This window comes from Macrotis lagotis, chromosome 6 (genome assembly GCF_037893015.1).
Source record: "Macrotis lagotis isolate mMagLag1 chromosome 6, bilby.v1.9.chrom.fasta, whole genome shotgun sequence".
Lineage (NCBI taxonomy): Eukaryota > Metazoa > Chordata > Mammalia > Peramelemorphia > Peramelidae > Macrotis > Macrotis lagotis.
The window spans coordinates 228697398-228724990 of NC_133663.1; the positions used below are offsets into that span (position 1 = coordinate 228697398).

Below are 27593 nucleotides of genomic sequence, written 5' to 3' on the forward strand. Positions count from 1 at the left end.
ACTTTTTTTATACTAACTCATTTGATCTTCACAACAACCCTGTGAGGTAGGTTCTATTATTATTCCCATTTTATAGATGAGGAAACTGGGGCTGAGAGAGATTAAATGAGTTCACAGCTAGGGAGCATCTAAAGCAGTATTCAAGTCTAGGTCTCTTGCTGTTTATTCTTTTTATTCTTTTTTTAGGTTTTTGCAAGGCAAATGGGGTTAAGTGGCTCACCCAAGGGCACACAGGCTCACCCAAGGCCACACAATGCTGTTTGTTCTTGAAGAGGACCAATGACATCATGAGGATGACTTGACTTGAAAGTAAATTGGATTTAAGTGAGACATAACAGTGCAACATCATCAGTCTCGTGTTCTTTTCCAAAGTCACCAAAACCCAGTGGCAAAACAAAGGTCAACACAAATGGAAATGGTCCTGGATAAGGTGGGTGACTTTGGCCCTTCTAAATTAAGGTCTTTCTTAGGGCTCAGTTTGTTTGAGCCCATACCCCTTCAATGATTAAGGTCTAGGTAAGAGTAGAATCTATACCTCTTAGATGTTTATAAGAAGACGAAGGAAATAATTCACAGAAAGAATGGGTAATAATTAAATATATGAGGGTAAGAAGAAAAAGTTAAGTGTAGTAGAAGTAGTAAGTTTGAGATTTTCAAGACTTGCCACATAACCAAAGAATTATTATTTTTTTCCTCCAGAAATGTGTTTATTTTTGTATGAAATTGACAAACTTTTTTTTATTAGCCAAGCAAGGAAAATGTTAGTAGAGATATAGTGGAAAGACCACAGAAAGACTCCAGGAAGTCTGACTTCTAACTTTAGTTTTGTCATTTAATAGTATAATCTTAGGGAAGTCATTTAATTATAGGGGGGGCAAGGGTAATGCATTTATTATAGGTAAAATAAGTGATTTGAATGGAAAGATCTTTCAAGTTTTGAAATTTGTACTTAGTAAAATTTGTTCTTAGCAAAACTCTAAGCTACATGATATAAAATATGAAGTATAAACAATTATCCAAGTTAAGAATCTGAGAAAGGTGGTTCTATCTGAGCAACAATAAGGCAATTTACTTTGAAGGAATCAAATGAAATGAAAGAAAAAGCCTTGAGTGGTATCATTCTTCTCCCTCTGAGCATTCAACCAAACAAGCATTTATTAAGCATCTACTAAGTTAAGCTACTGTGTTGGGTCCTTTGGATACCAAAACAAAAATTAAGTTTCTTGAGGAAACTTGAATTCTATTTGAAAATCTCCAAAATTTATGAAAGCACTTTCTGAATGTTTTTAATTCTTTAATTTAATTCTTTTAATATGCATTATATTATTATACATTTTAATTATACATTAATTATACAATTAATATACATTTAATCTACATATGGTTCTGTATTTGTATTTTCAAAACTCCCAGTGCCAAGGTCTCTATGGATATAAAAATATCCACACAATCTTTATTAAGGATATTTAAATTTGGTGACATGGATTCGCCCAACTAGGTCAAGCGGTGGACTGGGCAGGCAGTATGGGTATCATAGTGAGTATGTTTCCATGGAAGTTACAAGATTCAGGTTCTAGTTTCAATTCTATTATTATCCATAGATGGCGAGTATCTAGAGGAGGCCAGTTAAGAAGGTGGAGGGCTTTCAGTTCATTTTGCATGAGGATTGGATAAAGGAATTTGGCAGGTTTGACTTGGAGAAAATAAGTCTCAAAGGATTTATGACAGCTGCCTTCAAGTATCTGAAGGCTGTCATGTGGAAGAATGATTAGGATTGTTCTCTTTGGTTCCATGGGGAAGAACCAGGAATAATAGGTAAATGTTACAAAGGAGCAAATTGAAGCTCTATGACAGAAAAACTTCCTAACCACAGAGAGGTCAATGTGAATGGGCTACCTCAAGAGGTTACCTCCCCTTGTAGGTCTTTAAGCAGAGGCTAGACAATTACTTCCCAGTTATAATCCTACCTTTTATAGAAAGCCTTCTTCAACCCCTTTTAATTATAGACCTTCCTTCTCTTAATTATTTCCTACTTCTTTATATAATTCCTTGTTGTTCAGTTGTTTCACTCTTCATGATGTTATTTGGGGTTTTCTGGGCTAAGATACTGGAATAGTTTACCATTTCCTTCTGTAGCTCATTTTAAAAATGAGGAATCTGAGGTAACCAGGGTTAAGTGACTTTCCCAGGATCACACAGTAAGTATCTAAAGCTGGATTTGAACTCAGGAAGAGCCCAGTGCTTTATCACTGCTCCCCTAGCTGCTGCAGCTGTATACAGTTTGTATTGTATTATTTTATTGCTTGTTGTTTTTCTCATTAGAGTGATTATAAACTTATTGAAGGGTGAGAATTGTCTTTTGCCTCTGTATCCCCAGAATTTGGTACAAAGCTAAGTGTTTGTTGATTGATTGATTTATAGTAGAGATCATTTTGCCAATGGACTAGACTAGATGGCTGCTGAGGTTCCTATCAACCCTGAAATTCTGCGATTCTATGCATAACTGGCTATAGAACCATTGATAAATTAGTTTTTTCACACGTAAAATAAAGGGATTGGATTAAGTTAAGATTTAAGGCACAATGGGTAGTGTCAGGCCTGGAGTAGGAAGAATCATCTTGCTGAGTTCAAAATTTCGCTTCAGACACTTACTATCTGTGTGATCCTGGGCAAACCATTTAACCCAGTTTGCTTCAGTTTCCTCATCCATCAAATGAGATGGAAAAAGAGAAGACAGACCACTTCTGTATCTTTGCCAAGAAAATCCCCAAAAGAGTCAGACATGACTGAATACCACCACCACCAAATCCAAAGATCTTTTTCAGATATTGAGGTCTGCAAGGAACCCTGGAACATAAATTTATAATATTTTATTTATTTTTGGGGGGGGATGATGGGGTTAAATGACTTGCCCAAGCTAGTATGTATCAGGTATCTGAGATCACATTTGAACTCAGGTCCTCCTGACTTCAGGGCCAGGGCTCTATCCACTGTACCACCTATATGCCCCTAGGAACATAAATTTAGGGTCAGAAAGGATATTATAGATTATTTTAGCCAACTTTCTCATTTTACAGATAAGGAAACTGAAACACAGAAGAATTAAATGACACTTTTAGCTCTAGGATTCTATAACATCACAGTATAATAGACATAGAAATGGGAGAGCAATAGATGGAGGGGAAAAATACCCTTCTTTTTTTTTGCATTGCTGTCAGTCAATATACAATCAAATTCTACTTACCAGAACAATGAAGTCCATTGCCTTTATATCCCTGTCTACATTTGCACTTAAAAGCACCTTGGGTATTGAGGCAGTCTGCATGAATGCTACACTTGTGGGTATTTGCAGCACATTCGTTGATATCTGCAAAAAAACCCCCAAAAACCAAAAACCCAAGAACAAAATTTCAATGAAAACTCGCTGGGAACAAAGTATGCTAAATCTTCTCTCTCTTGCTCACAGTAGCTTCCAAGTAACTCAGTGGCAGAACAAGGCTAAAAGCATTAGCTTTTTTTGGCATGAGACTAAAATCATCATGAATTATGAACCAGTTTCAAAGGTAAACTAAAAGTGTTCAAGGCTATTCCCCAACATAGGAAAGTTTTCAAGGTATTATGAAACTGGGATTTATAATTCTGAAGTTTGTAGGTTTGTTTACTTTTTTAAAAACTAGTAGAGTACATTAAGGAAGTTTTATTTTTCCCCTTTCCTCCTTCCAAATAAACAAATATATAAAATTTATACTATTTACTAGAGAGACTTGAGACTCACAGAGGGTTATGCCCTTGTTTAATGCTATTTAATTAGAATGTATAGATGCAAATTCAGATTTTCTCAGAAGATGCTAGGAGACACAGAACTACCAATATATTGGTCTAGATGTTACCTAGAAACTTTAGTTAGGATCACTACTCCTAAACCACATTTGGTTTTATATTTGCATATGTATACAAACACACACACATTCACATACATACACACAGAATAACATTTTGTTTTTAATCTTTAAACCCTTGAGGTTTGACCACAAAGAGAACTCAGTTATCAGACTTCTTAATCAGTTTTTAAAGCAGAAAATTTAGTTTCCTTTTGAAAATACCCAAAGAAAAGACAGGTAGGTGCTGTTATTATCCCTACTTTAAGGCTAAAGAAATTGAGGCAGGCTGATTTATGCTAAAAAGTTTTTAAAAAAAGGGAAATCAAGAGCTTTTCTGTATATACATACATATATATATATATATATACATATATATATATATATATATATATATATATGCTAGAGAATAAGTTAAATCTATTTTTGCTAGTATGGGTCTCCCAATTGCAGGAAATCTCATCACATAGAGTAAAGGTTCATAAGCTTTTGGATATCATGGAACCCTTTGGAAGTCTGTGAAGCCCTTTTTTGGAATGATTTTTTTTTTAGGTTTTTGCAAGGCAAATGGGGTTAAGTGGCTTGCCCAAGGCCACACAGCTAGGTAATTATTAAGTGTCTTGAGACCAGATTTGAACCCAGGTACTCCTGACTCCAAGGCCGGCGCTTATCCACTAGGCCACCTAGCTGCCCCCTGATTTTTTTTTAAATATAGAAGATAAAATGCATAGGAAAACAAAGGAAACTCATTATATTGAAAAAGTTACCAAAATATTTTCAAAAAAATGTTTATGAATCCTAGGTTAAGAACCTCTAAAACAGATCTTTGTTCAATGAATTGATTTTTTTCTTCTTGTATGCACATCTCAACTTAAGTTTTCCTTGTTATAAAATAACTAAAAGAACAGTTCATTAAATTGAATAAATAAGTTTATACTACTTGATGAGATCTTAAAGGTATTGGGAAGGTCCATTTTTGTCTCCACCAAAGTAAGCCCTACACCTGCTCACTATAATTCATTCATCAGGAGATAAATTTTCATTATACAATTAATTATTCTGAGAGAAGTAATTAAATAGTTTAAATTCATACTAGCATGTTAATGATTAATAGAAACTCTATTCCTGAGAACAAGTTTTGATAATGGAAACTACTGAGCATGTCAGTGCTAGAATGATAAAGATAGATGAGGGAAAGGTAGGAGGTTGGGGTGGGGGGAACTGGAGTCTTTTAGTTACCATTTTACCCAAGACAGGCCCTTGAAAAATGAAATACTTGCCAAACTATTATCAAAGAGAGTCTAGAGAAGCATTGCTTAAATTTTTTCATCAAAATGAAACAAATCTAGTTATTGCTCTTTTTTCCTTTTTATCTTTATAAATTAAAAAACTTTTTTTTACTAGGGCAAGATATAAAGCATAAGTTTAGAGCTGAAAGGGATCTTTGAGGTCTCCTAATCTAATTCCCTAATTTTGAAATAGAGAAAAACAGGCCAAAGGAAGTAAAATAACTTGTTCAACATCACACAGGCATGCCACAAAGCTACAATGTAAACCCAGTTCTTCTGTAGTTAAATATGATATTATTTTCACTGTATCATTTCATGTCCTTTGGTCTCAGTTTCCTTATCTGTCAATGAAATGATTTGACTAAATGATGTTTAGAGTTCCTTTCAGCTAAAAAGTTCTGTGATCTTGAGAATTCTGCCATCACAAGGTTTTTAAATTTTTAAGTCATTGTTTAATGTTCAAATGCAACATTTTTATGTTTTAGAATTTGCAAATGAGCCACAGTTGCTAGAAAGCTGAGAAATTTCATCTTTCTTTGGTATTGAATGAGTTTTAACTTGGAGTATAAAACTCTGAAAAAGCTACTGAGAAATTGGTAGGAAAGAGAAAGACTCTTGAATTGGGGGATGGGGTAAGGAACCATGTATCTAAATCTTACCTACACAGTCATATCTCCCATTGATATATTTCAGTTCAAAACCAATGTGGCATTTACAGTAGTAGCTCCCAAATGTGTTCACACATCTCCGATTGTAGGGGCAGAGAACTTTACCAGAGGAGCATTCATCAACATCTAGACCAAGAAAGTAGTGTTTCCAGAGAAGAAAAGAAAAAAAAAACAAGGTTGATAGAGTTGACAATCAATTTTATTGGACTTAAGAACTCCATTTAAAAATCAAAACCTTCTGAGACTGAATCAGTTTTCTAAGATTCTAAGACTGTTGTTTGATCTAGTATGTAGAAAGAGTTTCCATGCCAGAGAAATCTTAGCAGGTAAAAAGCTAAACTGGCTATTTCTCTAGATGTTTACTTATAAGGTTGGAGGGACCCTGTAGGAAGGATAATTAGAAACTTGTTTTTAAAGTTAGAATTGTGCTCTTTCATTCTTTCATTGTGATGGAGGGAATGGAATAAGCATTTATTAAGAGCCTACTTCGCAAATATTATCTCATTTGATCATTTAAAAGAAAGCTCTCTGTTTTGACAAGAAAAGGAGGTAGAATAATAATATTAATGAAAATAATATACATTTTATAATACTGTCAAGTTTAGAGAGATACCTTCACATACACTGTATAATTTGACCTTTATTGTACCTTTGTAAAGTAGCTCAACTGGGTATTCTTATTCCCATTTTACAGATGAGGAAGTTGACATTCAACCTGTACATTTTATAATCTTTTCTAGTTTACAAAATACTTTGACATACATGATATCATTTGATTTTTCTCGTGGTCAGTCAAATATTCTCATTCCCATTTTGTTGTTGTTCAGGCCCCAAATGGAGTCATGAAGAATTGGACATGACTGAAACAACTTAACAATAACAACAATTACTTTGCTCCACAAAACAGTTCTTTACTTTATAAAAGCATTTCTTGGCACAACTTCCTTGGCCCTCAGTTTCCTCTTCTTTAAAATTAGTTTAGACTAAATGGCCTTTGAGAGGTTCTTTCTGGCTCTATATCTATTTATAGCAAATTTCTTTGGTGTGTGTGTGTGTGTATATATATATATATATATATATATAAATGTTTATAAGTGTCATTTACAGTTCTTTTTTGGGAGGACATAAGATATAGAACTGGAAGGGATCTTAGAAGCTATCTTGTCCAATTCCCTTATTTTACAGATGAGAACACTAAGACCCAGGGAGAGCTTGACTTACCTAGTTAATACAGGTAACATAGGTATTATTAGAGGCAAAGTTGAAATTCAAATTTAGATTCTCTAAGCACAAATCCAATAATACACAGTGCTGTACACACCAAGATACTACCTCCTGCAAAAATTAACACTGGCAAATATAAGGTAGAATTTTGATCAGATAATAAACATATTTCTTCTTTTAAAACTCCAAATATTTGGAGACCATTTACTGAAATACACTTTTTGACTTGAGTTTGACACCTGAAGTTAAATGGACACTGTGAGGAAACTGAGGTTAAATGACTTTCTGAAAGACACTGGTATACCATCCTGCTCAAGAAAAGCATTCTTTTTAACTTCTGGGACTAAATAGGGACTCCTTCCTTCCATCTGCTACCCATCTATATGTTTTTTCCTGGTTATATTATTCCTCTTAGTCTTCCAAGATCTATCCATGGAAATTATTGATACTCTTAAGTCATATTTGACAAATAAATCAGTTCAGTTTCAGTCATTTTTAGTTGTCTGACTCTTCACACCATTTAAAGTTTTCTTGGCAAAGATCAATATCTTAGGAGTGGTTTGCCATGCCAACAGGGTTAAGTGACTTGTCCAGGTCATATAGTGCTTAAGATCAGATTCAAAATCAGGAAGATGAATCCATCTAGCCTCCCAGTTGGTTAACAGAAGGAAAAAAAAAGAAATCAAAGTAGAGAACTCATATTCATATACCTATACAGACTCTTCCATTAGGTCCAAGTTGTAGCCCAGCTGATGGACACAGACATCGTACCTCATCTTTGGTGTCTTCACAACCATATTGGCAGTTTGTCATGGCACAGGTTCTGGAATCTGAAAGCAAATAAGGGTGAACATTTAGTTTGAAGAGCCCAATAACTCCCTTCTCAAATTTGTGTAGATCATATTTTTTCTAAATCCCTCCTTGATTATCATGCAGTTCTGCTTTATTCAATTTGACAAGCATTTATTAATCAATCAGTAAATAAATACTTATTAAGCATCTATTATGAACTAATGTACTGTGGCATTCAGAGTGTAACCTATAACTCTACAAAGAACATAAACTATCTTGAGTAAATGTAAATAGCAAAAGGAGCTCCAACTCCCCTATGGGAAATTTTGCTTATGAACACAGGTCATCCCTGGCACTATGCCTACTTTGTTCTACTTCTACAAATTAACTTAGACCTGATCTAATGAGAGTTTGGGGATCCTCGATGTTACTTTGTTCTGATGACTGGCCTTCTGTGAGAAAATCCCCCCGATTAGTCTAATTAACCCAACATGCCAACTAATGATTGGCATAATTAAGGTAGAACGCTTCTTTCCCCTCACAACTAGGTGTTAAGCTAGGGACTGGGGATAAAAAAAGAAACAAATGACATACCCTGCCTTTAAGGAGTTGTAAATTAAATGAGGAGATAACAAATAAATATGTCCACACACAAACAAGATATTGGATAAAAGGAAATAATTATCAGAAACTGTCATTTTCAATATTAAAAGCAACAATAATGATAATTGTACAATATTTCTGGCTATCAGGATGAAAATAATTTCCCCCATTTTTTGAAGGCACTGTCCACTCACTTCTTAGAGAACTTTTGTTGTTGTTTGTTTAATCATGAAGAAGAGGACATGGATTCAAATCCATCTCTGAAACTTTACCACCTATATAACCTTTGATAAATCAGACTCCCTGGCCTCAGTTTTCCTATCTGTAAATTGAGAGGTTGGAGAAAATGGATTCAGAAATTCTTTCTAATTCCATATCTATGAACCTAAGGTAAATTTTGAGGATTGTAGGCTGATTCACATCATTGCTGCATCATGCTGTCTGACAATGAAGCGTATGAAGAGAACATCTTGCCTTGTTGGTTTAAATGAAAAACTGAATATACCAGAGGGTTTATAGTCTTAATAGGTTTCTACCTGGGTTCTTCCTTTTTCCAAGGTACACAAATGGCACATATTAAAGGAATTTAAGGGAGATGGGGCTGGGCGGGTGGGGAGGGGAAGGAGGAAAAAATGTAAAGGGAGAGAATGCATGTGAATGAGTGTGAGAGAGAAGTGGAGGGATGATGTTGGTGACCCAAGACAGGGGCTCTTCTCTTCCTAATGAAATGTAACACTTGAAAGGCCCTATCTCTCTCTTCTATACAGATGCTTAAGCTCCCACAGGATCCTCATTTTTCTTTGTTACAGAAAGGCTTTTCTTTTCAGAAAAAGAAGTTTATCTGAATACATTTCTGGCAACTCTTTACAATATTCAGTGGAATGAGATGTAAGATGTGTAGGGGATAGGAAATTCTCTGCCCCTGGATGGCACTTGCTACCTGAATAAAAGTATATGTTCTTGAGGACTATTAAAACAATGCTTTCCCATAATTTGCTGGTCCTTGAATCAATAATAGTATTCCAGTATCCATGCCACTTATTTGACCTGGTATCATGTGAATGATCATGGCAAAAAGACCAAACTATCTCCTGCAACCCACAAATTCCAATCTGCAATAAAGGGAAACTGAGGCACTCAGAGACATTTCAATTTATCAGGGAAACCGGTAGTCACTAAAATATTGGATCAAGGCCTTTCTGCTTAGTTTTGAGGGAATATTTATACAATTTGAGAGATCACTAAAAATAGAATGAATAGAATCACTAAAAATAGAATGAATTACAATTTTTTGGTCAGTTCTAAAAAGGAAAAATATATATGATTGGCTAAAGGAATAGTCCATCAGAATGTTCATTAGAATTTAGTCACCAGACTTTTCCCACATCATCAGTCAGGAAGGTTTAGTCAGAGACCAGTTAACAAAATTCTAAGACATTCATGTGTAAAAGAACAAAGTGAAAGGAGAAACTGGTTTTCTAGACCACAGCAGCTTCTAGGGTACATGGGATGGGGTGAGTTGCAGTTCAGCAAATTTCTATCTCTATTGAATTAACACAGGTTAATTCAAGCCCATGTAACAAACTATAAATCTATTTTTATCAATCATGTAAAAGTAATATGATAAATATCTTTTTTATAACAATTATAATTTTTAAAGTTCATTTTACCATTTTGCATTAATTTGCATAAATAAATCTTGAAGAATTAAAAGTAAAGTAGCTGGTAATCTTGAGTGGCATTTAATTTCTTGTTTCTAATATGATTGGAATCTCACTTGAAATTTTATCCTGGGTTGAGTTCTTCAAATTTGTCTCCATTTTAATTTTGTCTTTAATGGCACATAGGTAACTAAAGAAGAATCTTCTTTTCTTCCTGGGCATTTCTTTAGTACATTATGGGTTAATTAATTCTAACATATAATTCCCATTCTGACAGAATTAATCAATTTAAATTTAATTTTCTGACCTATATAACTCAACAATGCAATTATTAATGCTTGGTAAAACCCAATGAAGTGAGACCATATCGGCCAAATTGAGTAGGAATATCAAAATTATTCTCACAGTCCTCTTTGAGAGAGAATGATTTGGATGAACTCTTTTGTTACTTACTGGAACAGGTGCCATCTGGCATCAGCATGTAACCACTGAGGCAATAGCACTTGTAGCTGCCGTAAGTGTTCATACATCTGTGCTTACAGGGGCGAGGTTTCAGTCCACATTCATTCATATCTGCAGGAATAATTCAGGGAAATAAGGATATCTTTTTCTTCAGAAATGGAGTGTCTCTGCTACCTCACTGAAACCAGAAACTTCCCCAAAGAAAATCAGAAAGAGAAACCAAAGTAACCTCCATATAAAAACATTCAGCCGACCAACTATTAAAGGGAATCCATGGGAAAATGATAATGACATGAGCTGTTTCTCCACAGGCTAGTCAAACTGACTCTCTTGCTGTCCTCACAAATGGCACTCCATCTTTACTCTTGGAAAGACTACAATGTACTCCAGGTCTAAAATGCACTTTGTTAATATGACTTATATACAACTTTTTTCTTTTTGCAAGGCAATGAGATTAAATGATTTGCCCAAAGTCACATAGCTAGATAATTATTAAGTGTCTGAGATCGGATTTGAACTCAGTTCCTCCTGACTCTGGGACTGGTGTTCTATCCACTGCATCATCTATCTGTCCCAATATACATCTTTTTAAGGTGATACATAAGATCATAGATATCAAACTGGAAAGGATCTTAAGGTCATCCAGGTTTATTGGAACTAGAACAGATGTTTCTTAGTCTTTTCCTTAATTGTCGAGAATTGATTCTTGGAAATTGAAAAATTGTGCAAAATATGTTTATATATTATATATATATGTAGGGTGATATATTGTACAAGATATATACATACATAATATACATAATAGCATACATAATAAAAATATATTAATAACATATTGAGGTAATATGTTATATAATACATTATATAAATTATAAACACCCAAACATATTACTAAAATAAATGTATAAATAAAATATTATTAAAATAAATATATAAATAAAATTATTAACTACAAAAATATTAGTTGATTGCAAATCAGGTTACCTTTATAAGTAGATTGGGGGGAATTTGAGTAGAGAATTCATTTTTTAAAGCATATACTTGAAACAAAGTAAAAGGATAGGAAAGTCCTCATCATAATCTCTTACTATTCCTATTTTTCTTCAAAGCTTAAATCAGGTATTATCCTCTCCTTGAGGTCTTTTTGGATACTCCTAGCAGCGAATGCCTTCCTCCCAAATAATTTCATATTTATGTATTTGTTTAGTATATAATTAAGTAGATCAGATATCTCTCTTGTTTTAGTGGAAGATATTTTCTAGAAAGAATTGTTTTACTTTTCTCTTTTACTCCTTTTTTTAACTTTTTTTTAAACTTGTTTTAAACTTTTACTCTTCTCTTGGGGATAATAAGGAGACACTTCTTAAAAATGTATTGATTAATTATAATAAGGGATAATATAATAATGGCTATAATATAGCAACACATTATATAAAATATAGTACAGTATAATATAAATTATAATATAGTATGGTATAATATAAGCCTATATAAATTATATAGTCTAATATAAACACAAAACTCTCTTTATAGTAGTCCATTCTTCTAGCTGAGTTTCACTTTAATGGAAACCTCTCCCCTTCTCTACTATCCATTCTCCTTCATCAATCCCATGCATAACTAGGAGGAGTGAAAAACCAATGGTTGGACGTAATGGGAAGCTGGAATACAGACAACTCCAATGTTGAACTGACTAGGATTCTGGGATGGAGTTTTGTGGGAAACACATCAGTTGGCATGCTGGGGCCTGTCACTGTTAATGTATATCTATGAACTGGAGCCAGGGTTACTTCAGTAAGAAAGACTGTGCAGGAGAAGATAGATTGCCCTGAAATTTGAGAAAATTGGGGCACTTTCTCTTCCCAGGCTTCTAACTCCCACGAACATTAATATTTTACTAGAACTTGAAAAAGATCAAGAAAGGAAACATTTATTTCAAATCCCTTGATAAGGAGTCTTGCTACAGAAACAAAAAATTTCAGGTTTAAATAGTATGAAATCCACTGATGGTAAAGGATATTATGAGAACAATATTCACAGCACAAGTTCCCCCCAAAAGCAGGAGATGTTTCCTAGTATCCCCTTAGGGACTAAAGTATCTCAACCAAGAGAGACCAGGCTATTGGCAGAAACTCAGAGATGGTTATCTTTGGTTACAGGACCCTTTGGGGGTAGCTGAAAGGGAACCTAACTGGTGATAAAAGTACTCTCAATTAAAGAACAGGGAAGATCAGCCCAGTTATAAAAGCAAATGTGGAACAGTGGAGAGAACTCTGGACTTGGAGTCTAAGGACCTGGATTCAAATCCTTAATCAGAAAATTACAAGTTATGTGATCCTGGCAAGTCAATTAACCTCCTCATGTCCCCTCTATAAAACAAGGAGATTGTGGTTGACCTCTAAAGTTCCTTCTAGCTTTGTGATCATTCCATTTTATGAATCCTTGCTGTTCTCAACCTTGAGCAAAGTGGGACCCCCAGATGGGTATTGGTTCTCTGAATTGGATGTCATATTATTTTTAACCAGACATGCTACTTTAATAAGGCTTTTGGGAACATTGCGCTACAGCCCCATAATCTTTGACTATGGCAGCTGGGTAGAAAATACTATCATCTTCCACAAATAGTCAGAAGTAGTCAATTGTATTGGAGGATCTCACTCAACTGGAAGTTAAAAGAGCTTCATAGAAAGAGCTCTAAATTTGATATTGAGACTAGGTTCAACTACAGAGTTTCTTATCCACTTTCTGTGTGATCAGAGATGAATCTAAACTTACTGATCTTTTTGGGCATCAATTTCTTCATTTGAGCAACTGGGTGGCGCAGTGGATAGAGTGTGGACCTGGAGTCAGGAAGATCTGAGTTTGAATTCGACTTTGCCACTTTCTAGGAAAGTCTTTTAACTTGTCTTCCTCAGTTTCCTCATCTGTAAAATGTGGATAATAATATCACCTACCTTTCAGAGGGTCAACTGAGATATTTGAAAACTGGCAAACCTTAAAATGTTATATAATGCACATTATCATCAGCATCATCATCATCATCACCATCATTATTATCTTTAAAATGAGATTGGATTCAATTATCTCTAAATCCCTTCTAGCTCTGAGCCTTTGATCTTATGAAAATGTAAGGCAGGCAATTCTTATGAGTTAAATGATAACCATTCCAATGAATCCAGACTCACAAAAGGCAATAAGATCTAACAAGAAAAAGGTATTAGTTGAGAAACCAGACCTGTGATACCTTAGGGAAGTCAGCTGTAGAACATTATACCAACCTTGATTGCAAGTTTTCCCTGTAAATCCAGGCAAACATTTGCATTTATCTGGCCCCACACATTCACCGTACTTGCACCCATGATCACAAATGGCTGTAGGGCAAAAGAAAAAAAGACACGTTCAAGAAATTTTGAAAATCCAACAACAGGAGAAGACACTACAATGGAACTCTGATTTCTTAAACACATTCTTATTCTACCTTACAACATACTTATGACCAATAATGGAGTTAGTCTGTTTCCTATTAGGTCTGCTATTTATTATCTACCTGCTGGAGGTCAGGAAGTTGAAGAATGTTCATTTATTTATAAAATTCATTCTCTCCCCCACAAATGAATGCTAGTTTATCATTTCAGCTTTGTGCTAAAATTTATGCTTGTGGCATAAATGTAACTTTTAATCCTTTCTGCTAAATAAAAAAACAAATCAGTCCAACTTTCCCTTATTTTTTTCCTTATTATAAATGGTCAAACAACTGATCACTGTCCTTCTAATAATGTCTTCTGACAGTCTTGGAATGTTAGATCCGGGCAGATCTTTAGAGATATACAGCAACAAGATGAAGCCTTTTTTAAAACTCAATACTTACTTTTAGTATTTAATAACTTGTTTGCAGTTGCTTAGTTGTTTTCAGTTGTATGGTTTCTGGTTCTTTATGAGCCTTTTTGGTGTTTCCTTGACAAAGATATTGGAGTGGTTTACCATTTCATTTTACAGATGAGGAAACTGAGGCAAACAAGGTTAAGTGACTTGCTTACAGTCACTCAGCAAGTAAGTCTGAGAAATCAAATTTGAACTCAGGTCTTACTGACTCCAAGGCCAGAACTCTATTCACTAGCTGCCAAATAACATGCTTAGCTATTCTTTCATGAATTTCCTTGATTGTATTTTCCTGGATGTTTTATTCCTTTCATAATTTCTTAGGCCACTAAAAGAACTCACATGTAATCATGAACTTATCTCATTTATTAACTTTAAAATCATAGCAGAAGATAGTCATTTGATTGGTTAATGCCATTTTTTTTAATCAGGCTACACCTTCTGAGACAACTTCTAGTGGCTCCCCATTGCCTGGAGGATGGTTCTCTCTAAATTTGGACTTAATCCACCTAACTTTTCTTATTTCCATCTATTCCTCCAAAATAAAATTTCTAACTCCATTTAAGTAAAAAATCTGCCTAATATCATGAAAACATTTCTGACTTTGCCCATGCTGTTCTCTTCAACTGAAATGCTAAGTCACCTCCTCTCCACCTATCCTTTGCTTCAAGGTCTGTCTCCAGTTCCATTTAAAATGTCTCTGACCACTCTTGTCCACATCTAGTCTTCCACTTTAAACTGTCCTCCTTTTCTCTTGCCCATTGAAGACCTCCCATCTGCCACCTGCCTGCCTCTGTATGAGTAGTTTTCAAGGTCTTGGAATGCCCTCCATTCTCACCTGTGTTTATTAGTTCTTTTGATATTATGCCATTATACTTACTTCCTCGGGGAAACAGGTAGTATCCCCCAAGAAGAATGTTCACTCCTTGGCGCAGACTGTGTTTTTGTCTACTACTGCCTCCTAGTCACTTAAATAAATTGACTTTCGGGTTCTTACTTTCACTTAACTGGCAATCAAGTGACCATGAAAATAAATGAACTAACTTATTCAGCTTGATTTTTGGAGAAAAAAATAATAGGATCTAATACTTCATGTCTTTTTGGAAGGAGAAAGGCCTAGGAAATAAGCTCTCAACTCAGATAAGAATAGAAGTGTGTTTGTGTGTGTGTGTGTGTGTGTGTGTGTGTGTGTGTGTGTCTGGAGGTAGCAAAACACTGATTATCTTCTTTGTCTTAATGACTCTCTCTGTCTCTCTCTCTCCTCTCTCCCTCCTTTTGCCACTCTTCCTCCTCATTCATGTTCTTTCTCTCCTTCATTATCACCTTCTCTTCCTTTTCCTTCTCCTTCCTCCTCTTTCTCTTCCTCTTCCTTTTCTTCCTCCTCCTTCTCCTTCTTTCCTCCATCCTTCCTTTTTACTCTCTTCTTTCCCTCTCCTCCCCTCCCTTTTTCTCTTTATAACCTTTTCCCCACATTCATTGATAATGGGTGATCTTTTTTTGGGGGGGGTGGATGAGTTTCCTACACTCATAAAGGAAGCAAAGAAAGAAACAGGGACATAAGGCTAACCAATGATACATAGAAAAGTGAAAGTTTTGAGCTCAAAATTTATCTTTCCTAATTTATCATAACTTCAGATACATTATTGATTGAAATATCAGGAAAATGGTAAGGGGATTTTTACCTTTACAAAACAGTCAATTTGGGTATATGTGAATGAGATTAAGGTTGAGTGGAGTGATTTTGGGGGGATAATTTTTTTTTAGTTTTTGCAAGGTGATGGGGTTAAGTGGCTTGCCCAAGGCCACACAGCTAGGTAATTATTAAGTGTCTGAGGCTGGATTTGAATTCCGGTACTCCTGACTCCAGGGCCAGTGCTCTATCCACTGTACCACATAGCCACCCCCTGTTTGGGGTCTTCTGAGAAAATCTCTTATCTGGCTTCTAAAACTTCATTTCCACTTTCTGGATGAAATTCCAAAATTCATTCCTTTTTGCCCAATCAAATTATCCCAGGTACATTTGAGAGAGCCAACACTTTAGGTTGAATGTTAATGAGCTGAAGAAATGAACTTGAGAAATTGACATTATTAAATGCAAATATTTAATGAGGCAGGTAGTTTGGGTATGGACTGCATGCTGGAACTGGAGTCAAGAAGACTTGAGTTCAAATATAGCCCAAGATATTTAGTAGTTGTGTGACCCAATTGTCAGGGCAGTTAAGTGGTATAGAAGATAGAGAGCCTTGGAATAAGGAAGACCTGAGTTCAAATCAGACTTTAGATATTACTTGTTTGCCTCTGAGCAGGTCATTTAATTCTGTTTTCCTCAGTTTCCTCATTTATAAAATGTGATGGAGAAGAAAAAAGGAAACAACTCCAGTATTTTTGCCAAGAAAACCCCAAATAGAGTCAGAAAGTCAGTCATGACTGAAAATAACTGAGGAAGACCTGAGTTCAAATATGACCCCAGATACTTAATAATTTCCTATCTGTGTGACCCTGGGCAAGTCACTCAACCCCATTACCTTATCAAAAAAAACAAATAAAAAGTTTAAAAATATTTGTAAAGGGCTTAGTTAAAATGTGCCTAACATTAATATATACTTCTTCCATATTTGATTATTTTTCCTGACAGTAAGATTTAATAAAACAAAGCAAGTTTGAAAACAAGGACAGAACTACCCTTATTGACAAATAGAAGACTGAAGGAGAGCTAACAAGAGGGAAAGTTGGGGCTTATCTTTGACTGTGTTTGCCTAGGATTTGCAAGCAGACTTAGAAACAAGCAATTCAGCAATGAGGTATTCACCCTATTATTTGGTGGTTTGGGTAACATATTATTTTGTGGTTAAGTGCAAACAGGAAAATTGAGTAAAAGATGATTCAAAGGATGAATTCCATGAAATATATTTGTAAACTAGAACCAAGAAGTAGGGTTGGAAGGTTCAGGATCCTTTCTAATGAAGATATCAAATAATGATCTTTCACTTTCACCCTTGACCTTGTGTTTTTTTATCTTATTCATCAAGTCTTTTTTTGTAATTATAGTGTTAGATTATTAGCCACAAATTCAAGATTCATTTAACACAGCACATCTGTGCCTCTCCAGCTACAAATGGAAGCCTGCATAAAACTATGTTCTGCTTCCCTTTATAGCAGGGATTCTTAATCTGAGATCTGTGAACTCATTTTAAAAATATTTTGACAACTGTATTTTGATGTAATTGTTCCCTTAGTAACTCTATGCATTTTATTTTGTTCCTCTTATGAATTCCTGCATTTCTGATTATGCATTTTATTTTATTCTATATGAAACACTATTCTGAGAAAGAGTTCCTAGGTTTCATCTGATGTTCAAAAGGATCTGTAAAACAAAAATGTTAAGGATGTTTGCTTCATTAGTTGGCTTAAACATAGTCCTAGGTGACTCATCAGAATAGCTATTATGGTCTGTATAATTTTAGAAATGATTATTGCTACTTTGAGAGATTCCAAAGTATGTGCCTTATGTTATCTTTCTACCTTAAAAAAGTCACCATATAATTTGAAATATATATATTTTTCACTTTAGTAACTGGGAAAACAAAAAACCTACATCTTGCAATGTGTTTGCACCTCAAGATTGTAGGTTTGTAGGTTGATTCTAAAGTAAAGTTAAATGGTATTTACAGGGGTCTATATCAATCTAATGGCTACATTTTTTTCCAGTGACAATAGTATCATTTAGTACATCTCTCTGCCAGTCTTTCTCCACTTGACCCATCGTTTCCACAATCTCAACATTAGGATCTTTTGATTTCTTTTGGAACTGATAATTCTGGACTCTGACTGTAGAACAGTTGCCTTACATTGCCCATATTCAAATTTCTTACCTTACATCCTGGCTATCTGTGTGCCATACTCCTCCAAATGTACCAGCTTCTCTCATTAGAATGTAATCTCCTTTTAGGGAGGGCTGTTTGTGTTTGCATACCCAGTGCTTAGCACAGTGTTTAGAATATAGTAAGTACTTAATAAATAAGCCTATCATCTGTCTATCAATCATCTACCTATATCTGCCTACATCTAAATTCTCTTTCTATAAATCATCTCTATCTATTCTATCACTTATCTATATCTGCCTATGTTCATTTTCCATCTATATCTATCAATCATCTATCTATATCTACCTATATCTAACTATGTATTATTTATATCTCTCTACTTATCTCTCTTTCATTTTAAATCTTCAAATTTCAAAATATTTTTATCTCATGATCCTTAGTGTTTCCAATATTCTATCACAAAACAGAGCGGAAGATTTTGCTTCCTATTTATTGGGGATCAATAACTCAAAGTTATATAGTTTATGATTTATATAACTTTAACAAAATTCTGTGGAACAGGCCTTGTATTTGTCATTATTACCATTTTACAGTTGAGGAATCTGAAACTCAGGGAAATTAAAATCTGAAGATCATTTGGTGAATAAATCCAAATCTGACCTAACTCTGTGGCTGGTACTATATATATATGTATATATATGTATTTATATATATATATATATATATATATATATATATATATATATATATATATATATATATATATATACATCAAGCAATGAGGGAATATATATTCCCTCATTGCTTGATCTGTTTTGACTTGAACTCTGTATTTAGGTAAGTTTGGGCTAGGTGGGGAGGTTTTGGGGAGCACTGGAATATGAGTCTGTTACTAACTATATGACTGGGTAAGAAGCAGCCTTTCTGGGGAACAATTTTCTCACCTGTGAAATGATGGGGTTAGACAAGATCCCTTTCAACTTCAAAACAATAATTTAGGGGCAAGAGAAGAGGATAGCATCAAGAAGGGGATTTTTTTTGTGGGGGGAGAATAAGATATGGAAGAAGAAAATGATAATTGATAGCTAAAGATGTGTTCATAGAGTCTTGTTCTATTATCCACAATCTTAGAAACTTTAGATGGGAATTCCTAACCCATGGTAATGAACGCCTCCTAAAGCAAATTTCTGATACTTAGCTTACATTTTACTTGACAGAATTGTAAAAATAATTTAAAATACACTGCTTCCTTTAAGCCAACTTGAGAAATTGACATTATTAAATGCACATATTTAATAATCAAAATATAAGAATAAAATATTTGCTTTTTTTCTTTTTGATATAAATTCACTGCCTCGAGTATTTATAATCTAGAGACCTATTCAATTGGATATGGAGCTTCAGGAATAACACTGATTAGATTGGAGTTTATTAGTGAAATTATCCTTGATTTGGGATAAGGATATTAAAATTGGAAAAAAGTTCATAGGAGATATTGACCTATCTGCACCAAGGATTAAAACGTTAAGTTTCATTTTTTTTCAGATAAAACTCAATGTATTTACTAGGATAAAAGAATAGATATTAATCAATCAATAACCATTTATTAAGTACTTACTATATCTAAATACTGTACTGTGTTTCTGACACAAAAAGAAACAAAAGACAGTCTTTGTCCTCAAGCAGTTCAAAATATAACCAAGAATATAATAAACAACTACATTATTGTTAGTCATTTTTCACTTTCTGTGATTTCATTTGGGGTTTTCTTAGCAAAGATTGGGAAACTGAGACAAACAGGTTTAAGAGATTTGCCTAGGATCACATGTGTACTCAGGCCCTCTTGATTCCAGGACCAACACTCTATCACTTAGTTGCCCAAACAAATATACACAAGTTATATTCAAGATAAATTAGAAATAATTAACACTAGAATAGAATAGAAAATTAAGCACTAGAGTTGGGAAAGGCTGAGAAGGGTCATGTCTAGATTCATCTGTCTAGGTTAATTGTGTTTTTCTAATTTGAGAGAGGAAGAGACCACATAGGGTGCTTTTCCTGGCATTTTTGTGCATTTCACAAAGTATCCTAAAATCATAGGCAAAAGGAAACTCAGAAACCATTGATTTTGATCTTTTTATTTACAGATGAGGAAACTGAGGCCAAGAGTGAAAAAATAGCTTGCTCATGGCTGAGGCAGAATTTGAACTCAGGTCTTTCTGACTTTGGCCTCAATGTATTTTCCACTGTGTTAGCTAGAATAGAAGGCTAAATCCTATGGATTTTCAGTGAATTCTTCTGACCAACCTTCTTTACCAACTTTGCCATTTCATGAAACCATTAATTGCCCAGGCTCAAAATCTTTTCATCATCTTTGATTCCCATATTCCTTTTCTTCTATACCTAATCAATAGTCAAAAGTTGTTCATTCTACCACTGGGTATCTCTTGAAACCCTATTGCTTCTTATATGGACCTCCATAATACCAAGGAGGAATGGGTCTGCAAAATTACCTTCACAGAGTCCTTTGTTGTTCTTTTTCCATCCATGGCAGCATTCAAGTTTAGGGCCATAGTGACAGATCCCAGGCTGGTCTGCAAATACTAATGATCTATGACTTCTTGAGCTGTGGATAAAGTACCATGAATCAAAATGAATAAATTATGAACTGGGACTGTGTTGCCTATATCTCAATTAAGTGACAGAAGAGAGAATAATTATCTGGTTAATTTGGGCAATCAATTGGAGCTCCAAGATAGTTTTTTCCTCTTACTTGACTACTCAGATTGGTTGCTTAACAAAATAACATTTGGTAAATTTATAAAGTGTACATCATGTTAGGCAATAGGAGAAAAATTAAACCAATTAAGATGTATTCTGTGAACTACAGACAACAACAGGAGACAAGTGTAAATGGATAGACATCAAACAAAATAATAGAGCATAAAAAATGTTGAAAGAAAGCCAGAAGACACAGTTTTGAATGGGAAGGAGGAAACATTATTTAGAATTGGGAGAAATCAAAGAAATATCATGGAGGAGGTGGCATTTGAGGCTTAGCAGAGGATGCCACAGCACACACTAGTATATGTTGGGGCAATGTTAATCAATCCTTCATGGATCTGTGATTTTGAGATTGTGGTTGAGATGATAATTGAAGCACTTAGTAAAGTGTCTGCCACACAGTAGATACTATATAAAAATTAGTTGCTTGCTGTTGTTGTTGTTATTTTTATGACGTGAATACATCTTTTGCCAATGTAAATCTCAATCCCACTACAGCATAGTAAATGGTTTTCAAAAGTTTCTATGGGGAAACAGTGTAAAGACTATCAGACTTCCTTTTGGAGTGGGGTGGAGGGAGGGAAGTAAGATTGGGGGAAAAATTGTAAAATTCAAAAAACAATAAAAAAAGTTAGAAGGGGAAAAAAAGTTTCCATGGCCAAAAATTTCATAATTCTGTGACTAATTTGGTATTGAACCCCTGAATATAGCTGGACTGGTTCTTGGAGGATGGGTATAAAGTCTCAAACTCAATACCCCTCTGGGATCTGTCATGGCTTACATTACTAACATGGTCTTCAGAATTTGGGTTTCCCCTTGATCCCATCCCTGTGGCATCAAAGGAACACATTAGTGGATGGAGGTACCAGGCAAATATAAAGTATACATGAACTTTAAATACATTTTAATTTTTGGGGAGGGGTTATTTATTTTGTATTATTACAATAATCTTATTATAAAAGTAAACATAAACTCCCCCCCAGGAAGATGAGAAACCTCAAGAATAATGAGAGAGAAAAAAATGTACTTCAGTCTGTGTTCAGATTCCAATGGCCCTGTCTCTGGGGTGAGTTGCCTTCTTTATCATAAGTCCACCAGAGAAGTTGCTTCAATATTTTCCCTATAGTTGCTATTACTAGCTGTATTTCCCTCCACTCTATTCCTCCCCCACTCTCATTTATTCTATTCTCTCTCTCCTTTCATCTTGTCCCTGTCCAAAAGTGTGTTGTATCTGAGTTCCCTCTGCCACAATTTTCCCTCTCTTCTATCACCTTCCCTCCCCCCATTCCCCCTTATCCCATCCCCTTCTTCTCATTTTTTTTCCTAGGGTAAGATACATTTCTATACCCTATTAAGTGTGTATGTTTTTGCTCTCTGAGCCATTTCTGATGAGAATGAAAGCTCACTCATTCTCCCTTGCCTTCCCCGTTCCACTCCATTGAAAAAGCTTTTTCTTGACTCTTATGTGAAATATTTTAGCCCCTTCTTCTCTTTTTTCTTCCTCCCAGTACTTTCCTTTATCAACCATTGACTCTTTTAAAAGTATTATACCATTATATTCAGCTCCTTCCTGTGCCTTGTCTATATGTGCTCCTTCTAACAGCTTTTCTAAATTAAAAAGTTTATATGAGTTATCAGTATCTTCTTCCCATGCAGGAACATACACAGTTCAGCATCATTAAGTTCCTCATAGTTAGTCCTTTTTGTCCATCCCCCTCTATGGTTCACCAGAGTCCTGTACTTGAAGATCAAACTTTCTGTTCAGCTCTTGTTGTTTCAGTATGAAAGTTTGGAAATTAATCTTTTCCCCCGAAAGAGGATGTTCAGTTTTGCTGAGTATTTGATTCTTGTTTGTAAACCAAGATCTTTTGCCTTCTGGAATATAATATTCCAATCCCTATGAGCCCTTTATTTAGGTGCTGCCAGATCCTGTGTAATCCTGACTATAGAGCCATAGTAGCTGAATTGTTTGTTTCTGGCAGTTTTTAGTATTTTCTCTTTGACTTGGGAGTTTTGGAATTTGACAATAATATTTCTGGAAGTTTTTCTTTTGGGATCTCTTTTAGGAGGTGACCAGTAAATTTGTTCAATTTCTATTTTAACCTCTGCTTCTAGGACTTCAGGGCAATTTTGCTGTATTATTTCCTTGAAAAATGGTTACATCAGGTGTCTAACAAGGATAAATGCTCAAAAATCCTAGTAAGGAAACCCAGTGAAATAAAACCAGGATCTTTACCTGAGCTCTGGATTTCCTTTAGCTCTCATTTTGATATCTAAATTTAAAGGAAATAGAAGTTTAGAACAAGTCTGTGTTAGGAAGGAAATGACTCTAACCAAAGATTCATAACCTGGTGTCCTTAAACTTTAAAAATATTTTGATAACTGCATTTCAATATAACTGGTTTCCTTTGTAATAATCCTATGTATTATGGTTAATACATTAAAAATATTATTATGAGGCATCCATAGGTTTTATCAGAGTGCCAAAAAGGATCATGAAAAAAAAGTGGGCCACCACAAAAAAGTGAGGAATTTCTACTCAAAACATCAATCTAATTTATGCACCTGTGATTTGGCTAACCCGCTCCCCACAGTATTCTACCTTTCACCAGTCTTGGGGAGAAGAAAGGACAAACATTAGGCTGGGGAAGATGGGCCCCAGGAAAGTGGTAAGTTCTTGGAACCACGTGAGGGTAAGTAGGGTAGCTGTGAAGACATACAACATGAGAGAGGATTGTAAAGTGCAGGAATGATGGGTCTTAGGACTGGCATAGGAAGGGAAGGAGCAAACAAATGTCTCCCAGATGTCAGTATACTAAGGCAAAACCCTAGTTGATTCTCCCCAGTTGCAATTCTGCTTCAAGGTTTTCACATCTTAAGTGATCTGAAGGTTCCAAAACTTAAGCAGCAGAGGATAGCACCAGGGTCAAGGTCACATATTAATGTCATATTTGGTTCATTAGGGTCAAGTTAATACATAATCTTATTCTGATTAATGCATAATCTTAAAAAGGAGTTCACCTTTTTTGTACTACTGTCCCCTTTAGCATGCTGATGAAACTTATGGACACCTCATAATAATATTTTTAATGTATGAAACAAATAACTCAAAAGGTCACCTAATTTGTGGTGAAAAGTTACATAGAAATGGTATACTTATATGCAATATCATCTCCATGTAGCAGAAAAAGTTTGTGATATAATGTGTAAAACCTTAAGAAATAATCAACTTCTACCAGCTCTCTACAAAGACGCCCTTGCCTTCTATGTCAATGTGTTTTTCATAACTTCAATCTGGAGTTTATAAAATCTGGTCCCTTATGCAGTTCCTGAAAAGCCAGTGACCGGTGACTACCTGACAGTTCTAAGCATGTTGGAACAGAGATACTTCCACTCGCTGATACTAAGCATACCAGCTCGTGAACTTGATACTAAGCAAATAAACCACTTTACATCCCTGAAAACTGTATCTTGCAGAATTTGACATGGATTCTCCATTTAATTCAGTGGCACTTTGAAAGTGAAATCTTCACAAATATCATCCCTCTTACCTAGGAGGATATATGTACAAAATTTTTCTCTTTGAAGATTAGTTGAAATCTATGTCTATCAATATATTTTATCATAGAAGAACATAGAAATCTATAATCACATTCTAACACAATTTGCCTTTTATTTATGAGGCAACCAAGTAGCACAGTGGCTAGGGTGCTGAGTCTAGAATCAGGAAGACTGGAGTTTAAATTATGCCTCAGATACTTATTAGCTGTGTGACGCTGGGCAAGTCATTTAATCTTTGATTGCCTTAGTTTTTTCAATTGTGAAATGAGAATAAGAAAAGTACCTACATCCTAGGATTGCTTATCAAATGGAAATAAAATGTGTAAAGCACAATAGGTGCTAATAAATGCTTGTTTCCTCTTTTTTTTTGTAGTTTTTGCAAGGCAGTGGGATTAAGTGGCTTGCCCAAGGCTACATAGCTAGGTAATTATTAAGTGTCTGAGGCTGAATTTGAACTCAGGGACTCCTGATTCCAGGGCAGGTGCTCTATCCACCACGCCACCTAGACACCCCTAGTTTCCTCATTTCTTTATAAAACATCTACTTATTGTTAAATGAATAGATGAACCATACAAGTGTGTGAAGGAGGATCTTGGAAGTTCAACTCCCTCATTTTTTTTAAAAAGGGTTCTACTAAATGTTTATGTGACTTATCTAATATCACAAGGCTAATACATGTTGTGTAGCTAAGATTTCAATCCAAGTTCCTTCATTTCCACTAGCCCAGAAATGCTGAGGATCTTCCCCTCCCAGACTGATTTTTTTTTGACTAGGAAAAAGAGACCATTCTTTACTTCATTTCTTACCATGCCTTAATCACTGAATAGACTTTGCCTTGGACAACTGAGACCTGTTAAAGAACCTAGCTTAAAATGGCCATGGTCTTCCACTGCATCCAGGAGTCATCTCCAGGTATCCTGAGCCATATCTGGCTACTGGACCCAGATGATTCCAAAGAAGAAAGTGAGGTTGGTGACTTTACACACTTAATCCCTCGCTTAAATCCAATCCACTTACTTGTCATGGCATCACCTTCCTGATGCCATGGTCCTCTTTGAGAACAAAGGACCCATTACCAAGTTCAATGTTCTTTCTTATAACTTAATGAATTAAAAAATCTGATGGTCTACATGCCAAGAGCTCAATCTTCCAAGGACCTTTAAGAAACTTATCTATGGACAGTGCTTTAAGGAGAATCATGTCAAATTCTGCAAGATACAGTTCTGATTTCAAATCCAGTGCTCTTAATATTGCATTGGAGGCTAATGTGCTGGAGAGGAAAAAAAGTGTTGATTCTGAATTCATATGATTTGGATCCAAATCTTGCCTTTGATTCTCTTCCAGCCCTGAGTATCTTTATCTGTGAACTAGATGGCTTCTGAGATCCTAATAAGGACTAATAAGTTCTACATTTACTCTCTCCTCTGAGTGGCCTTCCAGGTTTAAGAGATGTGGTCATTAAGCCAACTTGTGGGATTTTGAATCCCTGGACAGAGGCTTTCTTTATATCTGGCAGTTATGATGAACAGAACGTGAATTAAACAGGTTTTTGGTGTCTTCCTTCCTGCCTTCCTTCCTTCCTTTCTTTCTTTCTTTCTTTCTTTCTTTCTTTCTTTCTTTCTTTCTTTCTTTCTTTCTTTCTTTCTTTTGGCCAAGGATAGCAAAGGAGTACCAAAGAACTGACTTATTTGTTCAAAACTGCTTTAAGGTCCCCAACACGGCGCTTCCTTTTCTCCTGTCCCTCCCCAAACCAGATGCTGACAACTGGTCAATGCCTAGCAAAATTGTGTAAAGAATGAAACATCACCAGCTGAACAGCCGGGAGACGGATCTCCCTGAAAATGTTGCTACATTCCTACTGTGAAGAGCATCCTTTCGGAAACCAGAGAAGTGCAGAAAGATAGGAATGAGTCTGAAGGGAGAAAGAAAGGCCACATGGCCCCGGGAAGAAATGACAGTGGGCATTCACTCATTCCCTCGGAGACCCTCCCAGCCTGGATGCTTCCAAAGACTACGAGAGGGAAAAAATGGCAGGGTGAACAAAAGGACCGAATAGAGAAGTCAATTCGGGCCCGGAAGCCTGTTCCTGGGCAGACGCTCACTCACCTGGCTGCCGCGTGAACGAGACCACCTGCCACAAAGGAGAGCAGGAGGGCCGGAGCTGGGCACGGGGATACCCGCATCGCGGAGGCGCGGTGGCTCTTCTTGTCTCCTCTCCACGCCCGACTCGTGATGCTCTCTGCACTGGGCCAGCCCCCCGGGCTCCTCCCGGGGCTCCTCCCGGGCCGGCCCGGCGCCGTACAGCCCGGTCGGCTGGACCGGACGGCCCTGGAGTCCAGCAGCTGGAGCGGACCCAGGCAGGGGCAGGAGAGTCGGGACCCGGCGCTGTCCGGGACTGCGGGCCAAGAGGAGCCAGGACAGCAGAAGCCCGGGACAGAACCACCCGCCGCAGCTCCAGCCCTCTCAGGCTCCGGGGGAATAGGAGAGGGGGGCGGGCGAGCGGGAGGGAGAGAGGGGGGGGCGGGCTACAAACTTTGGCCTGGGACCCGCCTCTCGCAGATAATCGATCATCTCTCTAGAATGTGCTCTTCCTTCTCTCAGACTTGGCCAATTCAGTTCAATTCCTTCAGTTCGTTTTAACCGATACAAAGAATAACCTTGTGCTCAGTAGTTTGCTAAGCTCACACACAAAGTTCGCAAATAAGTGCATAAAACCCAAAATTATCTGTCCTGAAGCTGTTTATAATTTACTTGGAGACGGAGGCTAGGTACTTAGGAAACTATTGGATAGCATTACCACTACCTTTCAATCTACACAAAGCTTTCATTCTTCTCTAAGGGCTTGTGCTGGAACTCTCAGAATTTACAAACAGAAACAATCAGATAACACTCTAAAGCAGTAATGAATTAAGTGTAAAAATAAATGACACGCTAGCTTCATGCAGGAGTGATGAGGTGGAGAACTATG

General features: G+C 36.0%; 1 protein-coding gene across 1 annotated transcript in view; it reads right to left on the reverse strand.

The window, feature by feature from the left end:
• EGFL6 (EGF like domain multiple 6) overlaps positions 1 to 26808 on the reverse strand; it is a 64655-nt gene extending 37847 nt beyond the window's left edge. The window contains exons 1-7 of the mRNA XM_074192707.1: positions 26732 to 26808; positions 20794 to 20906; positions 13856 to 13948; positions 10569 to 10688; positions 7770 to 7889; positions 5827 to 5961; positions 3245 to 3367 (exon numbers count right to left, since the gene is read on the reverse strand). Of these exons, the coding sequence (XP_074048808.1) occupies positions 3245 to 3367; positions 5827 to 5961; positions 7770 to 7889; positions 10569 to 10688; positions 13856 to 13948; positions 20794 to 20906; positions 26732 to 26808 (781 nt within the window). The remainder of the gene's footprint in view (positions 1 to 3244; positions 3368 to 5826; positions 5962 to 7769; positions 7890 to 10568; positions 10689 to 13855; positions 13949 to 20793; positions 20907 to 26731) is intronic.
• Between the last annotated feature and the right edge of the window lie 785 nt (positions 26809 to 27593).